This window comes from Polyergus mexicanus, unplaced genomic scaffold (assembly GCF_030449975.1).
Source record: "Polyergus mexicanus isolate NDT 795.1 unplaced genomic scaffold, iyPolMexi1.0 SCAF_9, whole genome shotgun sequence".
NCBI lineage: Eukaryota > Metazoa > Arthropoda > Insecta > Hymenoptera > Formicidae > Polyergus > Polyergus mexicanus.
Window position 1 is genome coordinate 1,610,315 of NW_027223329.1, and position 22,048 is coordinate 1,632,362.

The 22,048-nt window shown below is 32.5% G+C and overlaps 3 protein-coding genes across 9 annotated transcripts in view; 2 read left to right on the forward strand and 1 right to left on the reverse strand.

The window, feature by feature from the left end:
• Positions 1-22,048, reverse strand: part of LOC138936379 (uncharacterized) — a 406,360-nt gene that overhangs the window by 356,598 nt on the left and 27,714 nt on the right. The gene's annotated exons all lie outside the window — the stretch shown is intronic.
• LOC138936216 (uncharacterized) lies at positions 590-10,483 on the forward strand. The gene is made up of 5 exons (XM_070301428.1): positions 590-849; positions 6,440-6,505; positions 6,568-6,730; positions 7,210-7,561; positions 9,632-10,483. The coding sequence occupies exons 1-5, from the start codon at positions 699-701 to the stop codon at positions 9,812-9,814; spliced, it is 915 nt and encodes a 304-aa protein (XP_070157529.1). The 5' UTR covers positions 590-698; the 3' UTR covers positions 9,815-10,483.
• LOC138936050 (secretin receptor) overlaps positions 13,610-22,048 on the forward strand; it is a 29,213-nt gene continuing 20,774 nt past the window's right edge. For 5 of the 7 annotated variants that reach the window (XM_070301099.1, XM_070301104.1, XM_070301103.1 and 2 more), the window contains exon 1: positions 13,611-13,785. The gene's annotated coding sequence lies outside the window, so the exon portion shown is untranslated. Of the gene's footprint in view, positions 13,786-20,073; positions 20,249-22,048 lie in introns of those variants that run through there. The other 2 variants (XM_070301105.1, XM_070301100.1) reach the window with 2 other exon arrangements.

A 22,048-nucleotide genomic window follows, 5' to 3' on the forward strand; every position in this document is an offset into this window, starting at 1 on the left:
TAATCAAAGCCATTTAAGACAAATAAAAGGATTTATGTTTGGATATAGCCTAACATATGACAAATTAATAAAAAAATAATAAAATATAATAATTAAATAAACAGTGCATTTTATTAAATATGTGAGCAAGTAACAATCGTCATAGCAAAAATATGAATACAACTCTTACATTTTATAAATTTCATGTCAGCTCAAGACAAAAAATGACTATAGTGACCCATTTTGGACGATAGTGACTTTCTAATGACTTGTCAAAAAAAAAAAAAAAATATAAAATCATTCCTTCGCTCATCGAACGAGAATCTTATAAACAAAATATGTGCGTGTCGATCTTTTTATATTATGTATAATTGTCAGATAATGTGATGCGCGGACTTTGAAAAATTCTGCAACGCTTTCGCCCGGAGCGCATTCTGACACGAGAAACCGAGCCGAGCGTGTAAATGCCGACACGGATGACGCGCGCGCGTGCGTGCGCGAGCGTTCACTTTCGCTGGACACGCTCGCACACGCATACACGCACGTGGCGAGCAAGGAGTTGACTCGTTCACAGCAGCAGTAAACTCTATCGACGGTTTTTCATCTTGTCAGTCAGCCTTCCTGCTTCCACGGGAGCGGGTCGATCGGCCTATTTTCCGCGCCGCGTTTCCCGTGCCGATCTTGTCTACGACCGAGCTGTCACAACACACGCGAGGACGATGAAGTATCGCGTAACGAGCCTACTTCCGACGAGGATGATGTGCGTCGTCGTACTTACGATGACGGGGGCTAGCGCGTCGCCCACCGAGCCCTTGCCCTCCGCCCTACTAGGCGGCATCGGTAACGTCGCAAATACCGCAACCAATTTCCGTGAGTCAATCTAAATGACAATCTCGATGTACCACGTAGACGAATTTACCGAATGTTCTACAAATATTTGTAGATATTAGCGAACTATTTAGAAACGGGGAAGAAATGGAGATAAAGAATTAAATATAGAGTCGATGCTATAGAAAGTGAATAAACACATGGGGCTGCATCGAGATAATAAAAGAGACTATTCTAGACTATTATATGATTTATTCTGACCTACTCTGCTTGATAGACCAAATCATTCCTACATATCTGTACACTATTTTTTAATTTATGAAATATTTATTAGGGAAATATCAATATACATTTTTCAATAAATGTTTGTGCAATCAATATATTAATCATTGACATTTTATGATTAAGTAACAAAATGAAATATACAATATTATGTATTTTTGGACAAATTATTCTCGCACAATTATGAATTTGCGCGCGATATAACAATTACAAATATTATTGTATCTTACAGCTTTAATATCTTTAATTAATTTAATTTGAATTGATAAAGGGACGAGATGTGTGTGCATAATATCTTTTTATTTACTTTGATCAATTGACGTGATTACCGTTATTAAAACATTATTTAAACTTGCGCAACCTTGTCCATTAAAAAACCGAATACAAAGTTGAATTTTTCATTAAAAAAATTTTAACATTATTTCGCACGCGTATATTTTATAATCAATAATTTGATATCTAAACATTCGAAATAAATTAGATCTAAACGAGTCGTTTTAGAATTTAAACTTAAAGACAATATAATAAATAACGATGCTTGAATATCGAAGCGTTGTATCATCGCGGATTCAATGAAAGTGAAAACACAAATACAGCCATACACAACAGTATCAATTAAGGATGAAGCGATGGATGGAAAGTTTAAGTACGCGAAGATGTTGGATAATGATATTATAGATAGCTCTGAGGAAAGGCCTTTCCTCGCCAAGCAACAGCGAGATCGAAAGTATTTGATTAATGAAAGCAAAAAATAAAGTTAGCCTCTTTAAGTCGCTATAACCCATTTAAGTAACTTGTGAATCAGGATGGCGTAATTCACCCGAGAGTTTCCCAAACATGACATTTAACTTGTAACTGTGGTAGCTTGCATAAATAATTATGCATAAATGCGAAATTGTATCCACTAGTGATCTAAATTTTTAATCAGATGCAAAATAGATTACATAATTTTAACTCGATCCATCTTAGATAATAATCCATGCAAACACATCTCACGCGAAATGATAAATGTTGCGCATACTGACGCGTATTTTTGTAAAAATGAAAATAAAACACCTTAGATACGATATTGACAGAAATGAAGCATTCAAGGAGACATTCCGATATATTATGCAATTATTTAAAAAATAGTTTTACAATAATGTACGAACATAGATAAACTCCATTCGGAGTATCGGAGGTCGTAAGTTACGATTAATAAAAGATATGTTATTGTACATTTTAATACTGAAACATTGAAATATTTTTTGCATATTAAAAATTTAAATATATTTAATAATAGCATTTTTCTCTGTGCGAAAAAGTCTTACTTTCTACGAAAATAAAATTAATCTCAGTAATTTAAATTAAATTCAATTTATTAACTAAAACTGAAAAAGAAATATTACAAGGTACGGCTGTCGATAAAATGAAATTAATATTCAACGATACGAACTAGATTGGTAAAGACTATCAATAAATTCGAATTTTTTATTATTGGAACGCATGTTATATCGCGAGTAGGTAGCATTGAAAAAAAATGCATTTGCACGTTTGTTCGCGGAAATAACAATGATTCGGACGATGAGACATTTGTTATGCAGCGGATTGATAAATGTGTTGAAACAAATTTAACGTATATTGAATAATAATATCGGTTAATAAGATTCCCGTAAGAAATCGAATTGACGCAAGAGACGCTTTTTATTCGCCAACATCGGCATTAGTCACATCTGTATTTAGATAGGACTAATTTACATATCAACACGTGTTGAATGCTTAATAATAGGAATTAACATAGTTTTTATTTACAGCATTGAGTAAAAATCAACAAAAAAAAAATAATCGCATGTAATTATCTCATTGAATATTTGAAATATTTTCAAAAGTACTTTTCCGTTTGTAATAATCGTTTAATATAGCAAGCGATGCCTTATTAATATTGAATATCCGTTGAAGGTCCAAAGCAGAACTCGCAGTTTTCCGCTATTTTCTCTTAATCCAGATTAAAAGACTAAACGTTTGATTTAATCGTCAACAAAATATATCATTTACGTAGCAATATTCACTTGATAAAAAACATGATAATTATTTTTTATAGTCGAAATCTTATATATATAAATGCATTGAAAATAAAATTTAGCGTGCGATCTTTTATACAACGCTAATGCGTAGATCAAAGAGTATCTAAACATAGCAAATCAAACGTAACCGCGTATATAAATTGCTTCCATTATATCGCGACGTGCACGGCTAAATACGTCCATTTTATTTCACAATTATTACATTATTAAATCTTTTTCTCATAATACCCTATTATAAATTGCAATAGACGCGATCGTTAAAGTTTCTTACAACAGAAACAGTATCCTCGTGCCCGTAGTTCATTTAATTACTGCACCAGAATCATTTAACGCTTTCCGATTAGGAGCAGATCTCGTGTTAAAGTTCCTTTATTTGAAAAAACAAAACAAAACTCACGCTCAAATTCGATTAATCATTTAATTATATACATATATATATATAACGGAATTCCTCGATAGGTTCAACTGTTCTCGGACAGAAAGCCGATTCTCGAATTCATGATAGTCAATGTTCGCATTCATGATCAACGCGCCGATAAACAGTTTAATTAACGTGCAAATAGAGATGCTTTGAGAGTTGATTGCTAAACGCAATATGTATCATGGATATAATGAATATCTTCTGCATGATAGGTATTAATATCGAAGATACAAAGTGCAATTTATGTTTGAACTTTGGAAAGAATAGCGAGAGAAAAGCAATCATAAGAAAAATATTAAAGATATTTTATACATACAATTTTATACTTCATATCTATGATAACTTCATATCTATGATCTCAGAAATTATAACCGATATTCGAATCAAGTGTATTTAGGTTTTAAAAGGAAAATGATATAGCGCATTTTATTACGTTTCCTTTTTCATATCGGTTTAATTTTATTGTATTTAAATCTAATTTTAAAAAATTATTTGAAGTATTTCCTTAAGATAAAAAATATGTCACAAAAATCAGTTAACTGCGAGTTTTGTGTTATTTTCCGTATTAATTAAAAAAAGATTAATATTATGCTGAGAAACAATTATTGTGTTATTAAAAATTATTTATGAATATTAATAAATTACCGCAACACATTTTTAGCATCAGCATTTCAAGTTTTGGTTAATCGGTTTTGGTTCGGTGCCTCGTTAACTTGTAATCGTTTGTTACAGTAACGGGAGTCGTGCAACGGCAAAAAGAACTATTGCATCGCGTTACGGATACTTCCGCGGAATACAATATGTTTTCGTAGAAAATGCAATAATAATTCAAAGGCTTATGCATCTACTTCACGCTTAAAAGCGGCTTTAGCGCAGCTTCTCCTCGAAAAAAAAAAAAAAAGGAAAAAAGCAGCTTACAAAAACCTTACAAATACTTGCGCGTTTGTTATTGACAAGAAACAATGTGTATTGTAGGTTTTTATTGAAAAATCTCGACAGATCTTACGAAACTTCTTTCTTATATTTTCAAAGTATAACTGATAAAAATTATTATATTATTTCTTTATTATTTATGCAAATTACATGGATTTAATTAGAAACAGAGATCAATTTTGAATATGCTCTTTTAAACATCTGTTCTTCGAAATTTAAAATATTTAACAATTAAATCCAGATTTCTTGATGCTTTTAAATTGTTAATTAAAAAATATTACGTACATATTGTTTTCGTGCACGTTTTTTATTACATTATGCTGAAACAATCAAAAATATTAGTTTTCCATTATTTTGTGTATAAAGGCTGTATATCTATTATTATACGCAACGTAGAAGAGCACCCGAAGCATGTCAAAAGATTAGCGGCCAATTGCGTTTCTACAGAACGTTGGGGAATGTAATTTGCGTAAATTCTCCAAGCGTGCGCGTGGAATAGACGAGCACTCTCAGAAATGCAAATATATACGGACGTCTCTAACGGAGGAATACCATGTAATTCGATCCGTAATAACACGGCATGACAATGGGCATTTGATCGAGAAGAGATTGCGTTTCTCTAAATCGCGAAACGATACGCTTTTAATAGCATTTTATAAGTTTATGACCTAAATTGCTTTTTAATTCCTTTTTAAATGAATAGTATCGAGTCGCTTCATTTACATCGCCATCGAATGATGAAGATCAAATTGAACGTTACACATTTTATTTGTCCACTACGGTAGAATCACTAACTAATTTTCACAGGAAAGTGCAAGAAAAATGTAAGAATCTTAAACGACTCTCAATAAATACTTCGATAACTTCCATTTGTATAATTATAATCATATATATAATTATAAATATCATACAATTATAAATTATATATATTTTCGAATCATGAGAAATTATATACGGTGAAATAATTTGTAACATATTTTTCAATAAATTCATGGAATAAATTAAATGTCCAATTCATCAACTATATTCAAAATTAAATAGTAAATGTCAAAGACCGATAATATTATAAAGTGATCACAATGCTGATTAATTAACGATTCTGCTATATGTTATGCATGAGATTACTTTCGCGCTTCTATCTTCGATCTTTTAACCCCGAGACACCTGTATATTCTTATTGAACATTTCTCAAATTGTACAACTAAGAGACATTTTCACGCGTTAACTTTCTCTATGTACATATTTTATTACAAACAATTATATTACACATAAAAATCAAATTGTAAGTTAAATTAAAAGTTATATAACAAATACAATGATATAAGTATATTTTCTTTAAATAAAAAAATCAGAGTTTAAAAATCTATATTTTATTAATCTCTTCGAGTTTATAACTACATTTTTATTAAATTTATATAAATTTTGATTGCATTTAATGCAGGGAATTATATTTTTGCAATAAGAGATTTTTTTAAAAAAGAGTCGATAGAAAAAAAAATACAATTTTTATTCTTCTTGACAAAAGAATAGAGAATATCAATCAATTACTATTCTAAAAATATAATGACTCATCTTTGGGCAATGAAATTACTTAAGTTTAACGCAATGTTTTATGTACATAACTTATGTATCGTATATACATATTTAAAGCCCTACAAAATTTGTCCTCTATTCACGCAAACATAGTTCATAGAGAGTAATTCGTCTGCTTCTATTCTTGACGGAAAATTAAACAAATTTGATCTCTTCACGAACATGCAATTTCGCGTATAAACAATAAAACAGAAATTGGCATACAACAGACAGGAAGCTCGGCGGCACTGAAAGAGATAATGCCTGAGCAGCGGCAATAACAAGGCAGGCGCGATAAGATAAGTAAGATAAACGAGAATGCAAGTAAAATGAGAGAGAGTGTTTCGCCTTCTGATTGTAGTAACCAACGCGGTGGAGAGGCCGAGAAATTTATTAATCAACGCCACCCGAATGACAACCGGCGTCAGTAAGTATCGGTACTTGATACGCAGTTATTCACATTTATGCTAATCGTCGAATGACGGACAGTCGACAGCGCCGCGTCGATGGGTCTCGAGTTCAAGTTAAGAAGATTCTTGGAGAAATTCCGCGCCCGAATGGGCAACGGCATCCCGGAGCTAGGTATCCCTCCGCTTGAGCCGTTCACGCTCGACGAAATCGACATCGACACGGATAATCCGGAAATAGGAAAGTAAGTCGATGAATCGATATGCAATCGGTCGGGTAACGTCGAATTGCAGAGATTCCGAGAGATCACGATGAACGAACGATGGTCGCGCGCATCTTGGTATGCAATTTTTGAAGGAGCGTTTATACAATAATAAAGATTCTCAGAATTAAAACCTTAATAATTTCGCGAACTTTATAATTCATTGGATGTTTCTTAGCGACTATAAAAACGTAATACTTGTTTATCTTTACTTTTTGCAGCGTTGAAAGTTAAAATGTTTGTCAAAATTATATTGTCATCGCACCTTCTCTTATCTACTTTAATAATTCAAACGATTTTACAGTCTGTGACTGAGACACACACTTTTCTATCTAAGATTTATTTCTCTCTCTCTCTCTCTCTCTACCCAACGAAAGATACCAATGGTTGTTGCGATTAGAATATATTAATAGCTCAACAAAACAAGATATATGTATGACATCGTTAAATCTGTTCGCCAGAGTGAATTTAGTGATCGAAAACCTGGAATTGAGGAAGTTATCGACTTTCCTGATTGACCGAGCCAAGTTGTCGCTAATTGGCCCTACCATCGCCGTCAACATTTCCATTCCCGAGATCTTCGCGACCGGCTATTATAACATATCTGGTATATTGGGCGACTTATATCCGCTACGCGGCGCAGGCCCCTTCAAAACTACCGTTCGCGGCTTTCGCGTGTACGTAAACACCGTTCTGGGCTACGCTAGAGGAATGTACTTGAAGAGGTTCGATCTTGACTTCTCATTGCGTGGCATCAAGATATATCTGGACAACTTTATGGGCGGTGAGAAGATTGGAAAAATTATGAGCAAAGTAAGACGACACATAATTATGTATGTACGTCCGTAACTCAACCATATGTTTTAATTAAATGTACTGTGACTTTTCATTGCCGGTTAGCTATCTATAATTCATTGTACATTCGTTTGAAAATAATCAATTGGCGACACGTGGCCCGATTTGACAGTTGTATAGTCGAAATTCGCGTTGCCGTCGAGGTGAGAGACGCGAACGAGAACTGAACGATTAATATTCGACGGACAACCTGGAATTTTTACAATTTCAATGACCGAACAAATGTGACCTCGCTCCACTGACGTTCTCGTGCATCGCGAGTAAAATCCCAACGAATATCGCGGGGGAAGCGGTTGTAAAAAATTTCTCACCGATAAATATTATACCGATCACAAAAGGCCGCTCGTAAAACAAACTGTGCGTAGCTTGCACAAAAATACAATAACTTGTATGAATTTTTGAATGTTATCGGAATAGAATGGTGTAGAATCTTCATGGTGCCGATATTATAATAAAGAATAGCATAAAATGAAACTTTATTTCTTTAACTCTCGAGACGCGATTTCATCGCTTTTAGTTTTATATGTATTTTATCCAATGACTTTCCATTCCTGCTCAGACAACAGATGAATTCTCGTCAGCAAGAAAAAAATAAAAATAATAATAATAAAAAATAAATATAAATATAAATTTATGTAATATATTTATATCAATTTTAATAAAAATAAATTCTTATCAATTTGTCCTCGATAATCATATTATAATCTAATTTTGTCCAATGATATTGATTAGAAGAATTTGTCGGTCGTCGTGTACTTTTTTTCGGTTAATATTTTCTGCGATGTTATAAGAAAATATATCGCGAATCCATAGTTGACAATCTTCCGCTAGTTTCGATTCGCACGTGAAATAGTGTTCGGTATATCATAGTTAAATTTATCTGTGAGTCATCGATCGTCGCAAAAATTCTTCTTTTCGCTATTTCCTTTGTTACAGGAATATATCGCGAAAGCACAATCGGCCGTTTGCCTTTCCGATCGCGCGTAAAATTGTATCCGACATATTACTAGACTAGATTTGTCCCCGATTCTCATAGCGCATAATATGCCCAAAAAGATCATTCGTCTAGTATGAAGAAAATATTGTAGCAATTCATAGACCGCCATAGACTACCACCGTGAGAGAGTAATGAGAAAGAACAAAGTAGATCAACGTTAAAAAATCCATCCGAAATATTAATCCTCGTAATCCTTCTTTATGGATACGCATCCGCGCATTTAGAGGAGAAGGACAATTCAAGAGGCCAAAAATTTCATAGGCTGTCAAATAATCTACACGGTCTCTTGATTCATGCGACAAATTCTCTATTTGTATTCATATGTGAAAGATATGTTTGATAAGTTGATAAATGTACATTTTTTAATTATTTTGCAATATATAATTATATAAAGTCTGATGCACATTTTCCTAAAATGAAGAATATTATTATATAATTATAGTGATTGAAATTTCAGGCGATAATTTATTGAAATTAATGATTATTGAGAAGTATTGTAATATCATTTCATTTTATTATAAATTTTAATTAATATATGCTTTAAAAAAGAAATGATATCCCGTAATGTAGAAACTTCGTAAAATGTTTAAAAATATTAAAATACAAAACAAAAAAATATTTAATTATAAAATCTATTATAAAAAATGAACAAGATTTCTTAATCGGTCATTCACTCACTGCTTACCCAGTCATCGTTCAAAGAACGTAATATTAATTGCTCAATTAATTCGCGTCTCTCACCTCGGCGGCAACGCGAATTTCAATTGTGCAAACTGTCAATCTGGCCATGCGTCGCCAATTGATTATTTCCAAGTGAATGCAATGAATTATAAATAGGTAACCGGCAATGAAAAGTTACAGTACAATTTAATTGCAATTGTATATAGTTGAGTTATGTTTAATTTTCCGTACACTTAACAATTTTTTGTACACTTTTGGCGATCATATCGAGCGGAAAAAATTCCATTGCGGATTATTATAAAATGCTGGATTAAATGCGCGTGGAATTCGATAAATCGATCTGTTCACAGGTCTTTGAGGAGTTAACACCGGAAGCAATGGACATCATTAAACCGGACATATTGCCGCCCATTCAGGATTACGTAGCGAGCCACGTGAACGAGACAATTCATCATCTCACCATGAGAGATATGTTTCGCATTCTCCTGGGCGAGTACGAATTCGGTGACATCACGCATTTATTGATACCCTGACAAGAATACCAGTGAAAAATCGTGAAAAAATATCGAGTTATCGGATCGCGCAACAATTACAAGCGCAATAACACGAGCTTAACGCATCTAACAATGCCTGAAAACTATCCTCGTACAAGATATAAGGAGCTGAATAATCGCGATCGAATATGTGAAAGTTAACAGAGTAGACGATACTCGTAAAACGGGACAGAGTCGGATTAACTTTCGAATCAACTTTATATTATGTAATACGTGTAACGATAACTTCGAAGGTCTTTGACTACCTTGCCAGTATATTGTATATCGTTAAGAGTTAATTGTTATACTCTACGTAGTTACGCTAAACGCAACGTGCGCCATAAATGTCGGTTAGTATTACTATTATCTGGAAAGCAATGTGTGATAGAATTAATATTGATGTTTTGTTAACTGTTATAAGATAATTAAGTAACAATGTATACATGTTGTAAATGGCACCGCAATTTTATCGAGTAAGATCGTTGCAATATGTATATAGTAATTATATATAAAATTTATTAAATACTTATAATATTGTAGGTTCACATATTTGTGTATGTGTCAAATTATTCGAAACTTTGATATAACAATGATTTAACGATTAATAATCGATTCCGCGTGAAATTAAAGAAATTTCTCTTCCCGATGTCTACATTCTTTTCATTAAAATGCATTATTGTCATTAAATTATTGAAATAAGTTTGTAATATAAATTATATAAGAAAAGATGAGAAATAATAATTAATCGTCGTAAATAATTTAACATTTAAAACTCTCAAAATTCAAAATGACAAAATATTATTGTATCGATCGATTATATCTCATCGAGATCAGCGAACTTGTTGAAAATTTTATAATAAAAAAAAATTATAAATTTATCCATCGAACAAATCTCATCCAGTTGATTTATCTTTCTGCAAATCTTAAGATAATACTTTATTACGTTCAAGAATGACCTGATAGCATTCATTATTACAATAGGATCATTTATAATCAATCATATTCCATCAATTGTGTTTATCGGAAAGCTTTTAAATAGATTAAAGAAGCTTTCCAGTTTCGATAGTTCTACTGAGACGATTTTACTTATAAACTTTCGGATCGCGATCTTCTGCTCGCTTCTATACAATATTTTCAATAAATTAATCGTTTTTATTACGTGAAGCGAAAAATGAAAAGACCATCACGCGAATCTACCGATATCGTGATCGCGTAACATTTTTTTAATTTATTAAAGGTTTACACCGGATTAACATCGAATACACAACGATTGTTCCAAAAGGTCAAAAAATAGATATACATGATAGATAAAAAAATATTCCGTTGAAACCGATAAGTAAAAATTAATTATAAAGATTCTTGTTGAACACAATATTTTTAATAACTTTTATATATCTTTTTTTATTTTTTATATTAATACAATTTACACTATTTCATTTATAATATATTTAATCAATTATATATTCAAAGATAATTTTTTCTATCGAAATATATTGATAAATCAGATCAACTTTAATTGTTACGTTTGTAGAACATAAAGTGGTATAAGATTTTAATTTGCATAAGATTTTTTCATTGGCAGTCAACACAGAATAAATGGATCTTATGTAGGTTAACATTTACATTTTATATATCTTACACTTGTGCGTAGAACATACAACTGTGCGCCTGTATATAAGTTTTACTAGTAAACGTACGAGTGTTGAAATGGAGTTGATATGTAATAATCGTCTATTCTTACTGCAATCCTTACTAAAATACTTTGCATAACGAATTCGTGAATAGCGAGACGTCATCGCGTATCGGTATAAGAATGCGGAATTTTTTTTCGTGCAATTTATTAAAATGTTTACATTTCACGAAATTTTATCGTGCGTGATTGAATAATATCAGGAAATCATGCGATTTTATAATGAACAATAATTTGATTCAATTATAATCCGCTAAATGTTACATAAGTATAAAACGTGGGAAGCTATTCGATGTGTGCATATGGTAATCAATTGTATCTGATGCAATAATGCGGAGGTAGAGAGAATGGACATCGTGGGAAATGTACAGACAGTAAATATTTGATAACAATATGCAAGTCATACCATTCAAATGATACTTCACGATCAAAATTTCCATGATAAATCATATGTACATGTGATGTATGTACTCGCGAGAATATTACGCGACAAACACGGAATTTAAACGTCATTAGCCATTGCTACGTAATATCACGAAAGCTGGTTAACCATTTCTGTTCATGACACTGACTATTTGACGAAGATGCAGAATATGTTGCTGTCGGGCCACCATCTTTTTTTCTTGCATCTATTCTCATTTTGACGCGTGACGTAATACGTTGCGGAATGTCCGGCGAAAATTTTTTTACATGTCAGTCTCATACGGTGCACAATATTTACTCAGACATGGAATCGCTATTTCATCAATAAATAATTTTTACGGTTGATAGAATGGCTTGCGTTGGGACGTACAAAAGCGTTAAACTATCATGCTAACGACAAGAAACACATATTGGAAATTCTGTTTGACAAGTTGTATGCTGTTTAACAAGCCGCAAAAAATTAATTCCACTGCGAACAGTGTTTATTCAAAGTTAAACATATGATACAGTCAGACTTGTATATAGTCAATATTTTGATACATTTCAAAAACTTTCCCTTTCGTTTTTTTTTTTTTAAATTTGTCAAACTTTAAAAAAATATGTACTTAAGACTTAAAATTTTTATCAGAGTGTCTTTAAAGCATTTTTTAATGGCAAAGAAGTATTTGTATTAATCGTTGAATACAACGCTCCTATTACTGATGCAATGTTTAAAAGTATTATTGATATCCAACGAGTTAATGAATTGTTCTATGGTATTCTGTGATATTCTCAGTCTTTGATAGGAACTTTTTTTTATTTTGCCAATGTCGGACTGCCTGACGTTAATAATATTAAAAAATACATGTTTCTAAATTGTCCTAACAATAAACCGTTTATCGAATTTTACGAGATGACGAAAATCAGAAGTTGATGCTCTTTCAAATAAATTTAGACGTGTCTCGTGATTCTGAGAGATGTTAAATTGTAAGAAAGATGTTAAACTGTTTTATAACGGGTGTATGTTAGCTTAAGTAATATAAAATTGTTTTCTTCGTGGTTAGATCTACGAAGTTGGCACGACGTTTTACAAATTTCAAACAAATATAAATACAAAAATATATCTGTCATTAAAAAAATAGAAAATAAAGAATAAAGATAATATTAGTTATATCTTCGAATTATAATATAACGTTGTCATTTAAATTTTCTTTTACGATAGAGATACTTAACAAAAAATTAAATCAGGCAAGCACGAAGGAGCCAAACTTCTAACAATAAGTCTAGTCAAAACTCTTTGGAGGGGGTAATGCCGGGGACATCGCGCAAGTTCCAGTTTAAGAAAATGTGCAAAGGTTATTAATAAAATTACCTTCTATTTGCACGATGAAGTCAGAATTCAATTTTATTTATTATTCAAAGGCCGGCTTATTAGTTAGTATGACAAGAAATACGAGAAACTTTGAACAGTCAAAAAAGAATATACCAAAAATATACCAAGAATGTATTGCATTATAAGTGCATTTATAAAGCAACAATTGGTGGGGATTCACGCGAATCGACAGGCGCACAAGAGGCGCATATACGCGCAACAAGGAAAGCCTCGAACGGAACGAACACCGATGATAGGATTGCGCGGAAGAGGGAGCCGGAAATCGGACGGACATGCGTAAGGTCCGACAATATAGCGACGATATGTCTCAGGAAGGCAGTCGCGTTGAAACGGCGCCCGATGTCGGACGCGTGAACTGTGTACGAATAGTTTCGAACAGTTTGACATGTTGCAAGCCCGCCGCGATGTTAGACGCGTAATGCAACATATGCAAGAGTGCGAGAAAATATGAAGGAAATGTCAACGTGAGGGTTCAAAAATCTTTTGGTACGCGATATTATGTAAAATTATATTCATTATATTTTCATTATATTCTATTTAAACGATCTAATTTTTTAATATTTTTCTCCGAGCTTATAGGATACGTTTTTTTCTCTGTTCGCATAGCGAAAAGTTTTTCATCGCGAGATTGATTATCAATCATCAATGTAAAAACATATTGAGAAAATGAATTGATATCTGTGTAATTGAACGAGAGTTTTTAGCGGCGTATGTAAATTCTTTGACAAATAATCGGTTTCATGAGAGAAAATTCTTTATATTCAAACAAGTGAAGTATATTCTTGCAGAAAAGACGCGTGCCGATCTTTTTACGCGGGTGTATTAAAAAAATTATTTTTTTTTTCTAGAGAAAAACAAAATTCAAATATGCATCGAAGCCAAAACTGTGCATATTGTATTTTCAGGGTGTCTACTCAAATCCTAATAAATTTCTCTGAAAATTTCCTGATTCAGAGATGAAATTCATCTTCCATGTATCTTTGTTCAAAATTCCAAATAAAGAGAATATTTTAAATATTTTTTTATGCAGTTTCCTAAAATAAGTTTTTTTATTGCACGCGTTTTCTAATGCTTTTCTCATTCGTACAAAGAAAAAAATACAAAGCCACTTAAGTTTCAAAAATGCGAAATTTACAAACGTACTGAAAATGTACTGAAAATAAAATTGAATAACTTTCGTTGATATAAAATTTTTTTAACTTTATTAACATTTTTATTTTTTATCACTAAAAATTAAAATAAAAAATATGTATTGCCAATTTAATATTTTATTAAGACATTGAATATGTAAACAGAGATGAGATATATATTTATAATATATTTTAAACATATAATTCACAACATAGCTTAATAGTGGATTACCTGCTGCTTATAGTATAGGAACAGAATCATCAAAGGAAAAATTAAAAAAAAATTCCTTGGATCTCAATCAAATTCTATGAGAATTTCTTGATTTTTCTAAGTATAAAAAAATTTCCTGAGAATTCCATGTTCTCTATGTTTTTCCAGGGAGTAGACATTCTGATTTTATTAGTAATAATTAACGATAACAAAATTATATATATATATATATTTTTTTTTATCGAAATTTTAATTTATATATAAATATAAATTTAATTAATTTATAATAATATTTGAAGATTTAATAACTCTTATATATCAATTTGCGTAAAATAATTTTCGTGGAACGAAACATACATATAATGATATATACGTGACTGGATCTTTTTCGTACTCTCAATAAAGTCTTTTTTATCACATATGCTCTTTTTGTACAATTGTTCATTCTCATCTGTGCCATTGAACAAAGAGTTTTTCTTTTTCTTTCACCATTTTCATCACACCGCTTTCATTAAATTCGAATGTGTGCTCTCGAAAATCGATATCAATTATCGTGCAACGCGATTGAAGACGTATTATTACGGAGAAACTGTTTGAGAACGTTTCTGACAGTTTAAGGATAAAGACAGAATTTAATGACGCGTTCTGAAAAGGAAGAATTTAAGAGATATCTTTAAAATTGATAAAGTTACGTGTTATTTGTTTATTGCAAATACGTTGTAATTTTTAAACTACAAACGAAAGCAAAATCACTACAAATGATTCTGAATCAAGATATATCAACAGCCTTTCTTTATCTTAAAGTCGGGTGAGACATTTAAAAAAAAAATTTTTTATTTTTTAATGGTTTGAACTACAAACAAAAATATTGTTACCACAAACGAAATACTATCGTTTTATATAAATAGAACAGTTTAAAAAAAAAAAATTAGCCGGAAGATTGGATATCAAATTGAATGGGAATGAATGATATTTCAAGTTATTATACTCGTGAAAATACTTATTAATATTTGAAGCCATAATATGCCCTTGAAACTTGAATAGTTTTAAAGTATGCAATGCAGATTGTAACATTATCGTTAAACTTTAAATGCTTCATCTCGTTGTATTGGAGTGTAATATTTGTTTATATCATGTTAGATTTTTCAAAATTTAATTGCATCTAATAATCAGAATAATAATCGTCAATCATACCGAATTATTTTGCAAATTAGAGGATTTAGAGCTTCAAGTAGCATATTGAATGATTTATCGAATAAAAATATGGAAAGATTCACCGAATAAAATAAAAGAGCATTAAAAAGTACATATAATAATCTTTTAAATATACTATTTATTACCATATTATTAAATTTATTCTTTATAACATATCAAAATGAAAAAATTGGCGAGGTTTTATCTTTTATAGATATTTACTTATTATCTTTATACAATAAAATATTATCTACGTAATATTCAATAAAATTTAAATCAATTTATTAATACACATGCATGTATGTGTGTTTGTGTGTGAAAATCTATTGAAATTTTGCCTTACAAACTGAATTGTCAAATGAGGAATGGCGCGAATGCGATCGTATGTCGTATATATAGTTGTATTATAGAAAATCTATTATCTAGACGTAGATAATCGAGCGATTCCAAACGGTATCAATTAGTAATTAATTAACGCGATCCCTTCTAACTACACGTTAATTAATAATGAACCAACCAAATACCATGTACCGGCTCGCAATAGAAATCGTATGGCTTCTTCTCATTAGTCGCAATTGTTTCAATGAAATTGTTTAATTAATTTTCGCAGTACATATTTTCTCGTACACATTTACTCGCCACACGTACAAACACTTCTTCAATTTTTTTTTATTAAATCAATATTAAGTAATTTTTTGTCAAATCAATATTAGATCAACGTTTTACACTATGACTACGAACAATCCAAGCTCCAAATTTATATTCATATATAAAATATAGTATAGCAAACTATCCCGTATATACATATGTATATATCGTATCGAAATTTATTCAGATAGAAAATGATATATCTCCCTTTTTTGACGTTATCCCGAAGGATTAAACGACGATTCACGAGGAGCTTTTACCAGAATTGCGCATTTGAAAAAAAGCACATTCGAGTCCCCTATGAACTCTCACATAAATTTCCTTTCGAATTGTTGCATTATATGCCGAGATGTTAAAGAATACTAAAATGGCAAGTGTGTGTCTAAACCCATTTGTGAAAAGAATTCGCGTCACGCGCGTAACAATGATCGGATTAGGACTTGAGAATCCGGCGATTTTGCGGATTTTACTCAAATTACGGAAGAGGCCATCGAGGATTCAGTGTCGATAAGCTTACACTTGATCCAATAGAGCGCCGGAAGATCGCCGGTCCATGCAAGAATAATAAGAGAATTATAGACGCGACGATTGTGTGGGAAAGGGAATGCTGAAAGGCCAATTGGGAGAGGAAACGGTGGCTGACCACATCATGAAACTTATTCAAGATAATCCAATTCGTTTCTTCCTCGATTTCTCGAGAGTGTGGAATTTCAATTTCGTTCAAAATTGAAAACCGCCGCGGACGTCTCTCAAAGTTCCTTATGATATATCATAAATATATACGAGAAATATCGTATAATCTTTTTTTTTTTTATTTTTTATGATATTAAAATAACTTTCACGGCACATAAAGCGACTGAATTAATTTTCATTGAAAAAAATTAATATTATTAATGTAGCATTTTAATAACCTTATAAATTGTCCAAAGAATTTTGAAATTTATTGTATTTATTTTACATTAATGCAATTAAATTTTTCTTAATATTTTCACAAATTATGACAATGGCTTTTCCATGGAAATTAATAAGATCGCATTGTATCTTCCTTACAACTTTAATATATTGAATAAATACGTCGCTACTTTAATTTGATGAGAATTCTAAGCATAACGAAGAGCAAACCGGTAATTATGCGACACGCGACCTTTCGTAATTATATCAAGCGTTCATAGTTCATAGCCTTTTCTTAAGGATACATTGACGTGCGTCGTCTCTAATCTTGTATCATTCTGTTTGTCAGCGAGAAACGAAGACAAATGTAATATTAATCGTCAGCACTCGTTTCGTAATAGAAGCGAAGAGTTAATCTAGTTTTGAGTTTTGAGTTAAACTCTCAAGTCTTTATCAAACTTTACGTCCATGGGATGCTAGATTGGTTAATGACAAACCGTCCTTTTAGACGTTCGTGAAGTGAACTCGTTTCGTTCAGTTATCTTAAGAACCCTTAGATCGCCTTATTATATCCCTGGAAGTAATGCACGCGCGATTGCCGGAGTCTTTCTTCAACACCAGGGAAAAAGAGGTTTTAGAGGATAAGAATTCCATACTATCGGAGAATATGTATATATTCCCCGAAAGAAAGAAAGAAAGAAAAAATCTAACGAGAAGAATTGGGAATCTAATTTTTTCGATAAGGATAATTCCATCATCTTTGTATTTAAATGATATATTTTGACTGAATATTAAGAATTGATCAAAATTGATTATTGCATTCCAGATAAGTGAGGTGAAAAATATTTTGTGTGTCGAGTAAAGATTTTCAATTTAAATTTCCAAATTAAAATTTAAGAAATTTAAGAAAAGGATTAAAACAAATGCAGGAAATACATTTTTTTTACACACACATACATATGTATGGATCTATAAGAAAATATGAGATAATATGAAATACCGTGAAAACAAATACGGCCACCTGCCTTAATCCTGATCGTTCTGCGGGGTCATTCAACAAATGATGAATAGATGAAGTGAATTATTTTTACCAGCTTGCCGGCAAGTTAAATTGCTCAATTTTGATAGCAAATCTTGTTTCATATAATGTATATTAAATTTATTTTTAATATTTAACATTAATATCAAAGAATTAATATAAATAAAAAGAATTAATGAAAAATTTAGAAACTTTGTGCTAACGATAAGTATAAATTGTCACCAAAATATAGGAGTTTATATAAAAATGAATTTAAAACTGACTTACCATATGAAATTGGTAGAAATAGCTGACTTCGTCTCTCGGCTACGCAGAAAAGCTCCGCTTCAAGTATCGAGGAGAGAAATATGCGACGACCAACACACTCCCGCGCGAATCTCGTTAAACGACGGACACAATTTGACGCGCGATCGGGACCAACGGAAAATTGTGCCTCCGCGATATATTATAACGATGAAAATACCGAGGAGAAAAATGCGACGACCGATGCACGCAATTCGCACGCAAATCGAACTCCCAATATGGCTGACGCAATACCGACCGCGATCGAAAGCGACCGATCGCGCCCTCGCGATGTACTTTGACAGTTCGAAGTAATGGAAAGTACGAGGAGAAATACGCGACGCGCTCGCGCGCGAACTACCTTCGCTGTGACGGATATATTTTCCCGCGCGATCGAGAAGGCCGACTATGCACTCGCGTATATTTTCTTATAATTCCGCTGTTAAATTTATCGGAAAGAAATACGCGATCCACAACACTCGCGAACGAATCTAACTGCGAAAAATGACTGATGTAATCTTACGCGAGATCGGGACCGATCGAAATCGATTATCGCGCCTCTATATTACGCTTCACGGGGTTGCGTTCGAAAATCTACTCGTCAGAGTTCGATGACCATAGATTGACAAATCAGAATAAAAGGAGTGCTTTGTTCCGATTAGTCGATCAAATATTATCCTATTTCAGTAGATTTTCGAACGCAACTCGAGGCCAGGAGTCGAACGACGACGGAAACGGCCGAGATCGGCCGAAAAATATCGCGTACGCGATTGGTCCAGTTTACAACGATATACATTAATATGTATTAAATACTACCTTGGCCAATCATAGTCATTCCTTTAAAGAATGGAACGCATATTAAAGTATATCGGTATAAACTAGAGGGCATTGACATGTAGAATGATCTGCGCATACCGCGTGAAAATCGGTCCGCTTCATAGAGGAGCGTAGAGATAGCGTTACGTGCAGTTTTGAAAAATTTTGACAGGTTAGGTGTATAAACGTGATGTTTTTTACCAGTTAGCGGAGCACTAGCACACGATGTTATAAAGATGATTTAACGGATATTTCTCTTCGATATTTTCGGCAGATCTATAAGAAAATGTCTCTCGAGATTGTATCTATTGTCGCGTATCTCTCTGCGAATTTCCAGCGGCAAAACTATACAAGAATGTATCGCGGTAGCACTTCCCGATCGCGCGGGAAATCGTGTTTGTCATATTGAAATTAATCTGTACGCGAGTGCGTTGTATATTTCTCTTTCATACATTCTGCGAATCTGTAAAATAATATCGCGAAGGCGCAATCGGTCACTTTCGTTGGTTCCGATAGCGTATGAAATTGTATCCGTCATATTAAAGTTGCATTCGTCCGCGAGTACGTCATATGTCAATCGTCGCGCAGTACCAGCTGATCTGTAAGAAAATGTATCGCGAGGGCACAGTCGGACCGCTTGTGTCAGTCTCGATTGTATGTGATACTGTGCTCGCTATATTAAAGTTGAATTCGCGTGGGAATGTGTCAGTCGTCGCGATTTATTTCTTCCGATAAAAGGTATTATTTATCATTTATTTTCTAATATTTATATTTTTTAGATACATATATATGTCTTTTTTTTTTTTTAAGGAAAGAAAATTCTGTATATTTATTATATTTTCATAAAAAAGAAAGAAATTAACTTCAAGCGCAATTTTCCGAAGTACTGTATATGTCATCTCATTAAAACAACGACACACCTTTATTGATGTCAGCGCGTATTAATTGTGAGACGACACTTGATGAAGTAAACCAATTAGCAATGACCGATGACGCTATCTACGTTAAGGCCAAGGTTTGCCCTTTCGTTCTAAGGGATCGATGGACAGAGTTGCTTTTCCTACCATTTCGGATTATATTAATCAATTTATTCGACAAGAGTTTTCAGTGGAATGTACACACAAAATTCCATCTCATGAATACGGGAAGATAGATTATTCAAAATTTCCGTTATCGTGCATAACGCAATTAGAATATTGTCTTACTTTGTAACAAAGCATTTTTCTCTCCGCGAAAACACCGGTAACGTGTATGGAGATTAATTACAGAATACCGAATTTACGTATAATATAAGCACTTAAAAGCTAAAGGGATTGTGTTGAATTGTCGAGCGTCTTTGTCTCTTTATCGTCAAAGGAAGAGAAGCCGACATTTTCCGTAAATTAAGTGAAGGGCAAAGCGAGCAAGATATCGGGTATTTAACGGCACAAAGTAGGCCACATAGAATACGCAATAGGATTGAGTCGAGCTTGTAGATATTTGACTTTAAGGTAGAGTTCAACTTCCGTTAGAAACTTTAATTGCAATCTGTAATATAGAGCGATGTATGTATATATATATATATTATAATATACACTATAAAGATAGTGTTCTCTTTATATTTATGTAAACGTTTTCAGAGCAAAGCTGGGGAATACATAAGCATTTCATACAATCCATACATTCTCTCTGATATGTCTTTCACAAACTGCAATATTTAATTAAATAGAAATGGCACTCACGCCATTTCCTCTATTTTCATATATTCACGTCGCAAATTTATTCCATAATTAATTATGATATTCACGGTGAAAAATATGTTTGAATTTTAAATCTCAAAAATATTGTTTCTACAGAAAAATTTATCAAAGAATTCGGGCAGCCGCAACAATAAAATGAAGAACAATAAATTAACTTTTTTAAAAATGTCAACAGCTTTCAAATAATTAGTCTTTTTTTTTATTATAAAAATCAAACAAATTTATTGCATATAAATCAAATGGAAATATTTAAAACGGAGGAGAGGCGTATTTTAAGGTAATCTGAACGTTGTAAATCGATTTCTCGCTTGAAAAACATTCTCGATACTTCCGTACGATCTTACTTTGAGTTTATTTAGAAAGCCACGGATAATCCCCGTGACGGTATAATTGATTTTCGAAGCGCTGTCTTGGCACTATAAGGCTTTCTCCTTAATTGTTTGATCATTCACGCTGTTAACTTTATCATCATTCTAGCTCGGCAAACTACGTCTGTATGTTAATTAATTATAAACACATGCGCCGTTAACCGACATGTGTGGAATGTTTTCATTGCCGGTGCTCGAAAGTTCCGCGGAACATCCCTCTCGAGTGTTTGCGGCACTCGAATACCTCTCGAGACTCTCGTGATCGCAATACGCGCTGATCTATTTCAATAGCGATCGAAAAGCACGTGACTATCGACCGATAAGACGTAAAAAAAAGCACACGCGCGAGACTAATTATACGATTTTTTTTTTTCGCAGATACGACTCTGCTAAGCTTTCGTGTCATCAGAGAGAGCAAAAATTTAATATTT

Coding starts and splice junctions, on each gene's coding strand:
- LOC138936216 (XM_070301428.1), top strand. CDS start 699: ATGAAGTATCGCGTAACGAGCCTACTTCCGACGAGGATGATGTGCGTC. Junction 850..6,439: donor AAATACCGCAACCAATTTCC/GTGAGTCAATCT, acceptor TTCTGATTGTAG/TAACCAACGCGGTGGAGAGG. Junction 7,562..9,631: donor TTGGAAAAATTATGAGCAAA/GTAAGACGACAC, acceptor ATCTGTTCACAG/GTCTTTGAGGAGTTAACACC.